The 12,248-nt window shown below is 52.4% G+C and overlaps 1 protein-coding gene across 4 annotated transcripts in view; it reads left to right on the forward strand.

The window, feature by feature from the left end:
- Positions 1 to 12,248, forward strand: part of AGRN (agrin) — a 118,922-nt gene that overhangs the window by 6,783 nt on the left and 99,891 nt on the right. For all 4 annotated transcript variants that reach the window (XM_054085681.1, XM_054085682.1, XM_054085683.1 and 1 more), the window contains exon 2: positions 1,423 to 1,684. In XM_054085681.1, the coding sequence (XP_053941656.1) occupies positions 1,423 to 1,684 (262 nt within the window). The remainder of the gene's footprint in view (positions 1 to 1,422; positions 1,685 to 12,248) is intronic.

Consider the following 12,248-nt stretch of genomic DNA (forward strand, 5'->3'; position numbering starts at 1 on the left):
GCAACCTTACCTGGTTCAGGGTTTCCAGCTATTTAATGTTCTCATCAAAGCTTTTATCTTTTAAAGAAGTGTTTTATTCTCCGTTGATATGTTTCACCACTAAGGTTTTGTTACAAGTTAGGATATCTCTGGGAGAACTGTACCAGCTGGAGTCTGTCACCTTGAATGATGCTGCCTGGGAATAGCAGGGGGTTCCTCTGGCCAGGCTGAGACATGCATGTTGCCCTTGACAGGGCTTGAATCGTGTCCTTGACCTCGTGGCTTGTGGCTGCAGAGGTCAGGCTTCCAGCTTACGTAGGGAAAGGGTCGGTAGTAGGTGAGGTGAACCTCGCTTCTGTTCAAGCATCCAGTCCAGGAGTGCATCTCCTGCTACTAATTATTAATAATGGGCAGGAACAGGTCCGTTCTGATGATTGTTTTTAAATGAATTATTTTCCTGGATGGGGCTCTGCCAGCTTCTTCTGGCTAAGTGCAGCATCCCTTGTTGGAGAGCAGTGTTTTCTGTCATATCCAGTCATGTGGCAACTGAAGTGGCTGTTGTGAGCATAAAGGTTAGAGCAGTATCAGAAGGAAAAGGTGGATTAGCTCATCCTCTGTCTTACTGGTTGTGTACAGCACAAGCAAAACTGCAGCAGAGGCTTCTCCTTCTGCCAGAGAAATGCTTGAACAGCCTTCCTGGCCTGAGTTGAGCTGTGCTGCAGAGGCTTTCGAGGTCTGCTCAGCCCTTCCGCCCCACCTCTGCCTCCTGCCTGGCTGCTTGGGCTGTCCCATGGGATTCTCCCCCTTACGAAGCTCTCCTGTGCCATGTCGGAGGCTGGCTTCTGCACACCTGTGGTGCCTGCTGGTGGCCCTCAAGTGTGTGCTGAGAAGCAGCAACTTACCTGGAGCCATTGTGCTTGCCTGAACAAAGGAAAGGGGCATTGCCACCCTCCGCCAGCACCAGCACCCTTTGTGCCAGGGGCTTGCTGGGTGTTTGCACTTGGGGTGCAGAAGCTGAGCCCTCCTCTGGGTTCGTGATGGAGATGGGGGGGAAAGAAAGTTGTTTTGGTTTTGTGGGCCTCTGAGGAGGTGAATCAAGGCAGCTCGTGGTAGGGTTTGGTGCGGAGCAGCTCTTCATCAGGTTGTTTAGAGCCTCCAGCAGCAGTGACTGGGCTGGTGGCGCAGTTGGTAGCAGGCTCTGGGCCAGCAGGAGAGTCGGTGCAGCTTGGGCAAAGAGTAGTATGAGCTTTAGTCTTCATTGCCCACTCGCTCTGTGCTTTTAGAGGGATGGTGATTGAAATTAGCTCTGCTGGAAGGCTTTGCCAGCCTGAACCACTCCTGTGCATCCTGTGACAACAGGGTGAAAAATTAACTGGGTCAGAAGGTGTCAATTGTCTGTGGCTGTGAAACGGTCTCATGTGCTCTTTCTCCTTCTTGTTCAAGGTGAGAGTCTGGCGTTATCTGAAAGGCAAAGACATCGTTACTCATGAAATCCTCTTGGATGGTGGGAACAAGGTGGTTATCGGTGGCTTCGGGGACCCGTTAATCTGCGACAACCAAGTCTCGACTGGAGACACACGGATTTTCTTCGTCAACCCTGCCCCGCAGTACATGTGGCCAGCACACCGCAACGAGCTGATGCTGAACTCCAGCCTCATGCGGATAACGCTGCGCAACCTGGAGGAGGTGGAGCACTGTGTGGAAGGTGAGGCTGGAACGTGGGTGCCTGGCTTTCCCTGGGGTGCGCTGAGCATGGAGATGCAGCAGTGGCCAAGCCTTGGCTCCGTTGGTGCACTTAGCTTGTAAATGATTGATTGGCAAATGATCTCATTGTTGATGAGGCAGATCAGTTCTGCTGTTCTACATGTGTCTAGGGTAGAGTCATACTGCTCTGTGGACTCGCTTGTCACAGGGACGGTGTCTGTCATTGACCTTGTTGTCAGAGGCAATGGTTGCAACTGAGGTACAGCCAAGCAAAGTTCTTTTATGTTATTCTTGCTCCAGATTCGATCTCCTCGAGTCTGCTCTGTAATGAGTCTGATGTGGTTGAGAACATCCCCACTGCAAGTCCTGTCCTAACACAAGGGTGACAGGCACTTACCAGGCAATTTAGATTCCTCACACCTGCATTAGATTTTCCTGTAGGTGTAGAGCTAATAAGTTAATGGGTTAATGCTGTGTTGAAGGCCTGTCCTTCGTGGAAGTAAAGTCTCAGCGCTTCCTCCCTTGCTAGGTCAGCCTCGGGTACTCCTGTAGGCATTGTAGAAGCCAGCCAAGTTTTCCTTGGGGGTGAAGCTTGCTTCTCGAAGGTATAACTAAGCCAGAACCAAGCTAAGCAGCTGAGTGATTTTTGAGAGGTATGAGTTCGGCTTCTGTATTGTTGTGGTGAAGTGCTTTATTCTTTACACATTAATCTCTCTGGAGCCTTTGCGTCTGCTGCTAAAGGAGCTCAGATGAAGTGGGTTGTAATGTTCTGCTGTGCTCATGGTGGACGTGTGCACCACATGGACGTGGTTTATCAGGCAGGGTGGGGTTGGGCTGATAGTTGGACTGGATGAGCTTGAGGGTCTTTTCCAACCTTGATGATTCTATGATTCTATTCTTCTGCTTGTTGCCCAACCACCTTGAAAACATACACGTGCAATAACCCATTTGCTGGCTTCTCTTCCCCCTTCGCGCTTATCCTGTGCTCCAGCCCATGAGCTCCGAGCTCGTGGGGGAATGCAGTGCCCCAAAAGGGCTTTGCTGGAGTCTGAGTGTGTCCTGAGAGCAGATGAGTAAACAAGGGAAGGAATGCAGGAATTCTGCACAGACAACAAATAAACATGCAGATCGGCTCCCTCTTCCCCTCGGACATGCAGAGGAGAGGCCATAACCTCTTTTTCCAGCTGTGAATGCTGACAGAGGTAAATGACTGAACCCTTGGTCTGGGAGGCTGGGAGAGAGCTGTTTCAGCAAAGTGGCTCACAAGAGGCACATGTCTCAAGTGGTTTTGGTAAGAGGGAGAGACGCTGGAGTTTTTTTGCTTATGTATATATATTTCATTCTGTATTGTCCTTGGAATGTATCAGTCTGGCTCCTGCCTTGCACCTAGTGGAGAGGGAGGGAGGAGAAAGAGTATGTGTAGTTTTTGTTCAACCTCAGCGAACATTTGGAAGAAATCTGTCTTCACTCAGTTTGCTGTGCTCTTTGCATGCTCATTCTGCACACGCTGGACGTGAGCTGGGGTGCCATACCCAGTGGACTTCTTCCCACATCTTGGAAGCCTGGATGCTGCGTGACTATCCTGTATGCTAGGTGTTAGCAGGTTTACTATAGAGTGCATGGAACAACTTGGCCCCCAAAACCTTGGTTTTCCTTGAGCACCTCAAAGCTCAGACCTCTTCTGAGGTCTGTGAAAGTCCCTTTCGGCTCGCCCAGTGCAGCTGCTCTGCTGGCTTCTGGAAGGCCATGCAAAACCAGCCATGAGAACCTGTTCCTGCCATCCTGGGAACCATTTCTGAGCTCTGACCCTGAGAATTCATCTCCAGGACTTATTTCCCATCAGCTCCCCACAGGAGGGTTCAAAGCAAAGCTGCCCAGAACACTGCTCATTGCTGCACTTTGAGTTTAAAAACAAACCTTTGAGTGCTTTTGCAGAAAGAATTGGAAGAATGGTGGCAGCTGAGTGGAAAAACATGAATATTTTCAGTATCTTTGTCTCCTGTCGCTCCAGCTTGGAAAAATCCTAGACATCAAAATCTTTCCTGTCTAAGCAGGGAGTTCAAACCAGGGCATCTCTGTGAAACAGCTCAGGTTAAAGTGTTTTGATTACACTTAATTGGAGTAAAAACACTTTGACCAACTGAGGCTTCAGCTGAGCTCTGCAAACTTGCTTCAGCAGTGAAGGTGCCTGGAGGGAAGTTTTTCAGTGCTGAGGAGCAGGTCTGGGGCTTGTGTGGGACGCTGGGACTCAGGCTTCGGAGAATCATAGAATGTCCTGAGTTGGAAGGGACCCACAAGGATCATTGAGCCCAACTCCTGTCCCTGCACAGTACACCTCAGTGTTCACACCATGTGTCTAAGGGCATTTGCCAAATGCTTCTGGGATATTGTCAGGCTCAGTGCAGTGACTGCTTCCCTGGGAGCTGCTCCACCACTCTCTGGGGGAAGAGCCTTTTCCTAATGTCCAACCTCACCCTCCCCAGTCCACCTTCCTGCCGTTTCCTCAGGTCCTGTCATTGGTCACCAGAGAGAAGAGCTCAGTTTCTGCTCCTCCTTCCCTTATGGGGAAGCTGTAAACTGTGATGGAGGTCCTCCCTCAGTCTCCTCCAGGTTTGCAGCAGGTCCCTGGGTGAAGGGGATGTTCACTCTGGTGCCTCTGCGGGGGAACACATGGAGAGGAAGGTGGCCCCACGCAGTGCCACTCCAAGAGCGGGTTTCATCTTGTTCTTCAAGGCATCTGGATGAGGCATCCTGGGGAAAGAGTTAATCTTGCTGTATTTGTGACTTGAACACTGGCACTGCACAAGGAGAGCTGGAGCCACCGCGCAGGTGTTGGAGCTTCCCAAGGCACATCTTGGCAGGCTCAGCGCTAAGGGCAGTGCTTTCCTCTCCTTGCTCTCCCTTGACAACACCATCAAGCACGCTCTTCTGGAGTTCAGCAGCTGACTAATCCCTGAGAGATCTTCCCCTGTGCATGTGTGTCTCATGTTCCACTTTGATCGCAACTGCATTTGAAGAAAATCAAGATTTTTGTGTATGGTGTGGGAGGGGCTGTGTGGTGACTCCGCACTGAGACGTCTGGGTGGAAGGAAGTTCAGATTAAGCCTTTGTTAGGGCCTTGGTTAATGAGAACCCAGTGCTCCTTTTAAACAGTGCCTTGCTTGTGGCATGATTTGCATTAACGCTGGGGCGATTGCACCAGCCGAGACTGCTTTGCTCGCTTTGGGGATGTGCACGGACTTTGAGCCTCCTGGAAAAGCCATGTACATTGGCTTTATGTGTACAGTGCGTAGTGAAACCGGGTAATGTTGGGTACAGTAAGCATACAACAGAAGGTCCTGCTGGTGGCTTGAGACCCTCATCCCAAAGCAGTGCGTCCAATAACTCTTGCTCTGTGTTGTAACCAGTGCAGTGTCACCTCTCAGGTAATACGGAAAATAGGGCCCATGAATGAAATTTGAGGTGTTAAGCCTTTTGGTAAGGATGGCTCTGCCCATCTTGATAGTATCCTGGGCGATACTCTACCTCCCTGATGGGAATTATTCCATCAGTGAGAACAAGACTGAGCACTGTAGAATGGGAAGTTCCACCTGAACATGAGGAAAAACTTCTTTCCTGTGTGGGTGAGGGAGCCCTGGCACAGGCTGCCAGGGAGGTGTGGAGTCTCCTTCTCTGGAGAGATCCAAACCCGTCTGGATGCTCCTGTGCAGCTGCTGGAGGTGACTCTGCTTTAGCAGGGGGTTGAACTGGGTGAGCTCCGGAGGCCCCTTCCAACCCTGACCACGCTGTGATTCCGCGTCTCGGGGCGCTGCTGTGAGGATAGCGTACAGGCCTTCAAAAATCTTTTCCATCTAGATACCCATGATAAAGCCAACTCCTCTGGCTTGGGTTCAACCTGCAGTATGCTGCAGATGCTCCATATGTTTAAAAACGTCACTTACCTGTTAATGAAATTCTGATTTGAGCCAGTCTGGAACTCTCCTCTGACTTTTCATCTCTGTGGCAACCCCGTTAATTACTACATCCAGTCCTGCAGCCTCGGTTCTCCCATGTTTTTTACCCAGGGAGATAGCTTGGGTTTTCTTTCCTTCTTTGATCTCTTCTTCCCGTGTTGTGCGTTCCCCTGTGTGCCTTTTGTCCGGGGTTCTTCCTGGCTCTGCAAGCATCCCCCGCGCTCGCAGCACTCGCTCGCTTCTCGCTGCTTTGGGGGAGCCTGGGGGCTGCAGGCGAGGAAAGGTGAAACACCTCAAGTGTCTGCAGACAGTATAGGGGGTGGGAAGGAAGGCAGAGGGTGAAGCTGCTCCTTGAGGCCTCCTGCCTTCTTTTGGGGGGGACCATCTGCGGGTCCTGGGCACTGTGGGCTGCAGCCAAGGTGCAAGGTGAGCGCCTGGTGCACACCAACCTGCAGGGATCGACCTGAGATGTGGGAACAGCCAGGGCTGAGGTGGCTTTTCTGTCCCAGGCTTCCTCTGCTCTGCTTTGCCCTTCCCTGGGAAGGTTTCTGGTGAACTTTGGAGCAGGACTGCTTTGAAAAGCATCGCCCTTTTGAAGTTATACACTGTCCATTCTGTTGTCTTCTGCCCGTTCACTTTTATTCTGGCCTCTCTTTCTTTTTTAGGTCTCTGCCTCCGTAGAACTGAGACGTTTTGTTCTTGTAAACCAGCCCATGCAAAATTTTCTTTTCAGGCTCCTTCCAGACACTATAAGGCACACACAGTAGGCTCCTCTCAGCAAGGAAATTGCTGGCACGGGGTTGTGTTAGGTGATTCGGGCTGTGGTCACTTCCCATGCTTTAGTCTCTCTGCAGCCCTTCTCTACCCTTGCAACGATTTCTTTTTAAACCATCCCCAGCTCTTCATTGTGCTTCAGAACAGGCGAGGGAGGGGGCTGGAGGAGGGTTAGTGTGTGGGTTTCTTTGTAAAGAAGGGTTTTTTTAACTTCCCTCCTCTTCTTGGCGCTGTTTTGAATTGAAGATGATGAGAGCAGCATCAACAACCTCCATCTCAGGAGAGTGAGAGTTAGCCAGCAGCTGTAAAATATAGTAAACTGAGAGGAGAGAATCCACCACTGGGCACTTCTAGGGCCCCTTCCAGCCTCCTCATCCATGGGCTGGGGCAGCATGGGCGCAGCAGGCAGCTCAAGTGGCTGTTGGGGCCGGAACAGGTTTCTTCTGGGAGTTGCCGCGTGAGACCGGCACTGGGGAGAGTGGGGACTTTCTTGGGAGTGAGGTGTTGGTGCTGCAGGGGTGGATGGAACCAGGAGCGATGGCTGGTGCTGCAGAAGCCAGGCAGTCCCATCCACGACGCTGGAGCAGCGTTTGCAGGAGATGCTCTTGCGGCCAGCATGGGGGGCCCTGTGCGTGGGCCAAGCACAAGGGTCTGTTTCCTCTCTCCCTTGTGTGGTTGTAATGCAAAACATCCCCTGGGTTTATGGCAGTAGCTAAAAGTCAATTTGTTTAGCAAATTCCTATGGAATTTTAATCTGGTGTGGGAGGCTACTGGTCTGGGAAGGCTCCTTTGGCCCCGTTTCCCACTCCAGCACATCCTGCTGCATTGCTCGGCAGGATCAGCTGGGGTTTTTGGTGAGCAGCACAGACGGCGTATCTCTTGGCAGTGCTGGCCATGCAGTTATGACAAGTGCTGGGCCTTGGCCATGTGCTCTTGGTTCTGCTTTTCCTTTGTTTGCTCTGCTAACAGCTTGGAGGGGTCCGTGGCTCGCTGGCTGCTGTGCTGCCGAGGGGAGCCGTGGGCTCTGCGCCTCCTCCTGCAGTGTGTGTTCCTGTTGAAGCGATCGGTGCTAATCCAGGGCTGGTACATCACCTCCTGGCTGGTGGGAAGGCACAGGGAAGCAGCATTCTCCCCATTTGATCCTTTTTTGTACAGCCATGGAGTAGAAGGGTGGAAAAGGGAAGGGATGTGGAGTGGGAAAGGTATTATGATTTTCCATAGGGGACCTAGCCTGGAACCTCCATGTCCCGCTCTCATCGGTCCCTGCAGCTCCTTTTGGTGCTTCCTGCTGCGGGATATTTGCACAGCATCAGCCTTGCTTGGGGGGCTTGGTGGGAGCTGTGTTGTGGTGCTCCCAGGCAGGAGGTGGCTGTAGGGAGCTCCTCTGTGGGCATGTGAAGCCTTCGGAGGGGCCGGGGGGCTGCGTGCCGGAGAGGGGACCCCGCTGTGGGGCTGGCAGGGGCTGGGTGTGTGTGGTGTGACACTTCCTACTGGCATCACCAGTCCTCCTGACAAGGCTGGCTCTGAATCTCTCCCTCTGAGCATGTCCCACACTGAATGCCTGCAGATCTGGGACTCTGGCGTCTCCTTTATCTCTTTGCATCCCCTGGCTTTGCAGAACTGTGGTTTCGATTCCTTGATAAGCTGTTGTGAGGCAGAACTGGGGTGCAGCTTTTCTTTCTCTCTGCCTCTCTCAGACCCACTGCCCCTGTCCTGCAGCCAGCATGTAAAATAGGGAGCTACATCCCTCCTTTCTCCAAGAGGATGAGTAGCTGGGAGCCTGTGCTACTCTTGGCCCCACTCCGCCTTACTTCAGGTGCTAATGCTGCAAGCTGCGAGGCCAGGCTTCGTAGCCTGTTCTGTGTGAGCCCCTGTGCACTGACTGTTGCTTTTGGTCACAGTGTCAGCAGGCCGTAAATCTGCAACTTTAACAAAAGGTGTTGCTGTGCTGTAACTGCTTCTGTCCAACCCCTCCTTGTCACTGGTTTTCATATCTCTTCGCACAGCATCAGGCATGGGAGGGAGCAGTCAGCCCTGTCACGCCGTAAGTGCTAGAAGTGTAAATTAAACGTACAGGCGTGGCTGCTTGCAGAATTCAACCAGACAGTCACGTATATCAATCTAGATTATTTTAATGCTGGAACCAATTTGCAGCCACCTAGGACTGAGCTGCTCTGACTTTCTGGCAGGGGCAGAACTCGTCTCTGTCTCTCTCTGCGAATTCCTGGCTCCTGCTGCTCGAGGCGAGTGATGCTCTCCCTTTGCCCAAGGCTCACGCTGTCTGTCTTGGACACTTTCTTGTTGAGAGCTGTGGCATATGGTCACACAGGTCAGCCTGGGTATCCACAGAGACTGTTTCAGTAGAAGGGATGCAAGGGAGACAGCTCAGTACTCATCTAGTTTCCAAACTAATCTCGGGAGCTGGGCTCTGGCTGGCAGGGAGGACTGAGCTGACCTGCCCCAGCCTTTGGGCTGTCCAGAGCTGTGCCGAGGTGATGGGCAGCACTGGGCAAGCCAGCCTTTGCCCGTCAACCCCGTGGGGCTCTGCCCATCAGAGCTGCCAGGCTCCTGCCGGAACTGCCGGCACCCGCCTGGGCTTGCTCCATGCTAATCCTTACCGGGGAGTGGGACTTGGGTTTGTTTACCTTATTAAACACTCTGCAAAGATCTTGCATTCCTTTGGGATGACTTCCAGGAGCAGGAGAGCTCTTTGATGTGCTGTGTGGCCAGGGTGGGGACAGAGGGGCCTCGCACCAGGACTGGATGCATAACCTCCTCTCCCTGGTGGGCTGGAGGAGCTGAACGATGCTCTGCAAGTTGCTTCCGTCTTACCAAAGCTATTCTAGCAGTGCCTTTTTCTTTCTTCCTTGAAAAACTGCTGCTCTTCCCATATTTTCAGCTCCCTGGAATAATTTTCTTTGATTAGCAGAGGAAATGGGACTCTAGTGCTTTCAATAATTCATACCCAATTTGGCTAATTTCAGCCTGGCTGCAGCATGGACTACAAAGTGAATAAGAACGTGTGAGGTTTCAAACCACATTTTCTTACCCGCTTCTAAGTTTTGCTCCCCTGGTTCTTGCTGCGTCCAGCAGCCGCATCGGGTTCTGTTAATTTTAAACCATGGAAAGCTGAGCAGAGCGTGGCCGAGTGTGCAGGGGCACAGCCTGGGCTCCCTCTCCAGTCCTGTCTTTCTAAGCTTGCGTTCTCCCACCCACCATCTCACCTGCTTTCTTTGGTTGATCGGTAGGTTTATGACCTACATCGATGGCTTAAAATTGGAGGGGGGAATATTTAGGGGAAGTAATTCTTCACGGTGAGGGTAGGGAGGCCCTGGCCCAGGCTGCTCAGAGCAGCGGTGGCTGCCCCAGCATCCCTGGAGGGATTCAAGGCCAGGTTGGATGGGGCTTGGAGCCCCTGATCCAGTGGGAGGTGTCCCTGCCTGTGGCAGGGGGCGGAACTGGACAGGCTTTCAGGTCCCTTCCAACCCAAACCATTCCATGACGCTGTGATCACCTTTGCAGCTGAGGCCCTGAGGTGACCAATAGCTCTGAGCTCCTCTGCCTTGACCACATCCCAGCCCTATTAATTCCCTTTGCCTCCACCCTTGCCTCTCTCCCCAGTTTGGTTGAGACCAATTCTGACCCAAAATATTCCTGTGTGTCTGAAGAGGGTTGTGAGCTAGTGTCTGTGTTGGCCTGGCCCTGCTCGCCCGAAACACAGAACGGAGGACTAAATACGCAAAGAGAAGCAGTGGACTAAGAAGTGCAGAGATCAGCAAAAGCTCCCTCAGCCTTTTTCTATTCCCCTTGTTTTAATTGAGCGTCACCCACAAATCAAAGCTGCTGCTGCACAGCTAGTCCTCCAGTTCACTTAGGCTAATTAGCATCCCTGCAAGACAGTAAGAGCCCTGTGGTCTAATATTAGACAGAAGATGCACTTACAGCCCATCAAGATGACACGACATCCTCTGGGAGTGTGCAGTTCTTTTCCGACATCCACTATGACACAGGGAGTAAAAAATGGTATAGAAAGAGGTAATCGATCATGGAACGTGTTAAGGTTTGTTTCCTGAATCTGGAGAGGGGCAGCAGAGCTATTTAAACCTGCCTTCCTTCTCCCAAAGAGACAGTCCAAGAGGAGATATTGGAATAAGCAAGCTACAGAGTGGGGCTGCAGGCAAAGCCCAGCTGCGAAAGGGGCTCTTTATCAGGGATTGTGGTGATAGGACAAGGGGGAATGGTTTGAAGCTGAAAGAGGAGAGATTGACGTGAAATATTGGATAGAAATGTTGCCCTGTTCAGGTGGGGAGGCCCTGGCCCAGGTTGCCCAGAGCAGTGGTGGCTGCTCCATCCCTGGAGGGGTTCAAGGCCAGGTTGGATGGGGCTTGGAGCCCCTGATCCGGTGGGAGGTGTCCCTACCATGGCAGGGAGGTGGAACTGAATGGGCTTTAAGGTTCCTTCCACCCCAAACCACTCCATGATTCTATGATTCTTCCCAGCCTCTTGTGCTGTGGCAGCGTTTGCAGGTGGAAAGTTGTACCCACAGCCTTGAGCCTGCCTGGGTACGTGTTAGCTCCTACTGGAGCAGGAACTTCCAGGTGCTCAGCTTTGGTAACCAAAGGGTTTAATAAGCCCTCCAGGGCTTGCAGCACTTCTGAACCCCTAAACTGCAGAAGAGAAGTCACTGGAGGGCAAGGGAGAGAAAAATCAACCAATACATTACTTGCCAACTCTAACTCAGCTGCCAAATTGTGATTGTCTTGGCTCTGAAGCTGTTCTCCTTGGCCAAGAAGCACCGTATCTCGCTCTGTTTCTGGGAAAAAAACCAATGCTCTAGGGCTTTAGGTCAGTTCAGGCCTCCAAGTACTTCTGTAAAATCCAGGAATGACTGCATTACAAAGGTAGCATCAACTCCAAAGAAGTGGTGGTGGTGGTCAGGGTGTAAGTGTAAGTGATCTGGATGAGGACTCTGGCTACGTAAAGCTGGATCCTGGCTTCCTATCTGAGACAGGACAGTCCCAAACACACTTTCCTGGTCTACATGGCCTGGCAAACAGCTGGCGGGGATGGGCATGGACACAGAAAATAGAGTTGGCCATTTGGACCTGTAAGGTGTGTTTCCAGCTCTGTGTTCTGTTAAAAATGGTGAGATTCCTGGTTCCTATGGAAGGCAAAGATCATCTGAGCTTGGCAAGAAAGGAGAGGAGCAATAAAGAGGTTAGAGTTGTTCTGGGGGCCGTGCCTCAGCACCTGGGGCTCCTTTTATCAGTACTGTGGGCTGACTTATCTGTCTTCTCTGTGGTGCTGAGATCCCCTCTCCCACTGCCCATGGTGGTACCCACTGGGCTTTTCCGGGGGGTCTGGAACTGCCTGTGAGGGTCAGGGCAGGCTGGCCACATAACTCGGGCAATGTTTCTCCTGGGTACCGGTGGAAGCTGAGCACAAAACCTCCGGGGAAGGAGCACAGTGCCCATGTGTGATACGAGGGATGCGTCTCACACCCCTGCGAGCAGAGGCAGATGGTGGGCAAGGATGGTTTTGGCCCCCTTCCTAGGGTTTCTTTGTCCAGAGGCCATTTCCCAGTCTCTCCGTGCAGCCAGCTGGGAAAGAGGTGCTTCCTTGGGCTGGGCTGGATGCTGCCTTTCGACAGCCCCAGCCCTCCCCCTTGCACCTTTCTGCCCATAAACCTTAATCTGCTCTTGGCTGAGGGGCAGTGGCTGGGCAGGCGGCCAGGGGCGGCATTCCAGGCATAGCTCAGCCAGGTAGGCTGGCAGGAGAAGCCCTGATCTGCCGAGCGAGGTGTGGGAGGAGCAGCCTGCCTGCAGGAAAGGGGTGTCT

The sequence above is a fragment of the Cuculus canorus genome, chromosome 21 (assembly GCF_017976375.1).
Source record: "Cuculus canorus isolate bCucCan1 chromosome 21, bCucCan1.pri, whole genome shotgun sequence".
Lineage (NCBI taxonomy): Eukaryota > Metazoa > Chordata > Aves > Cuculiformes > Cuculidae > Cuculus > Cuculus canorus.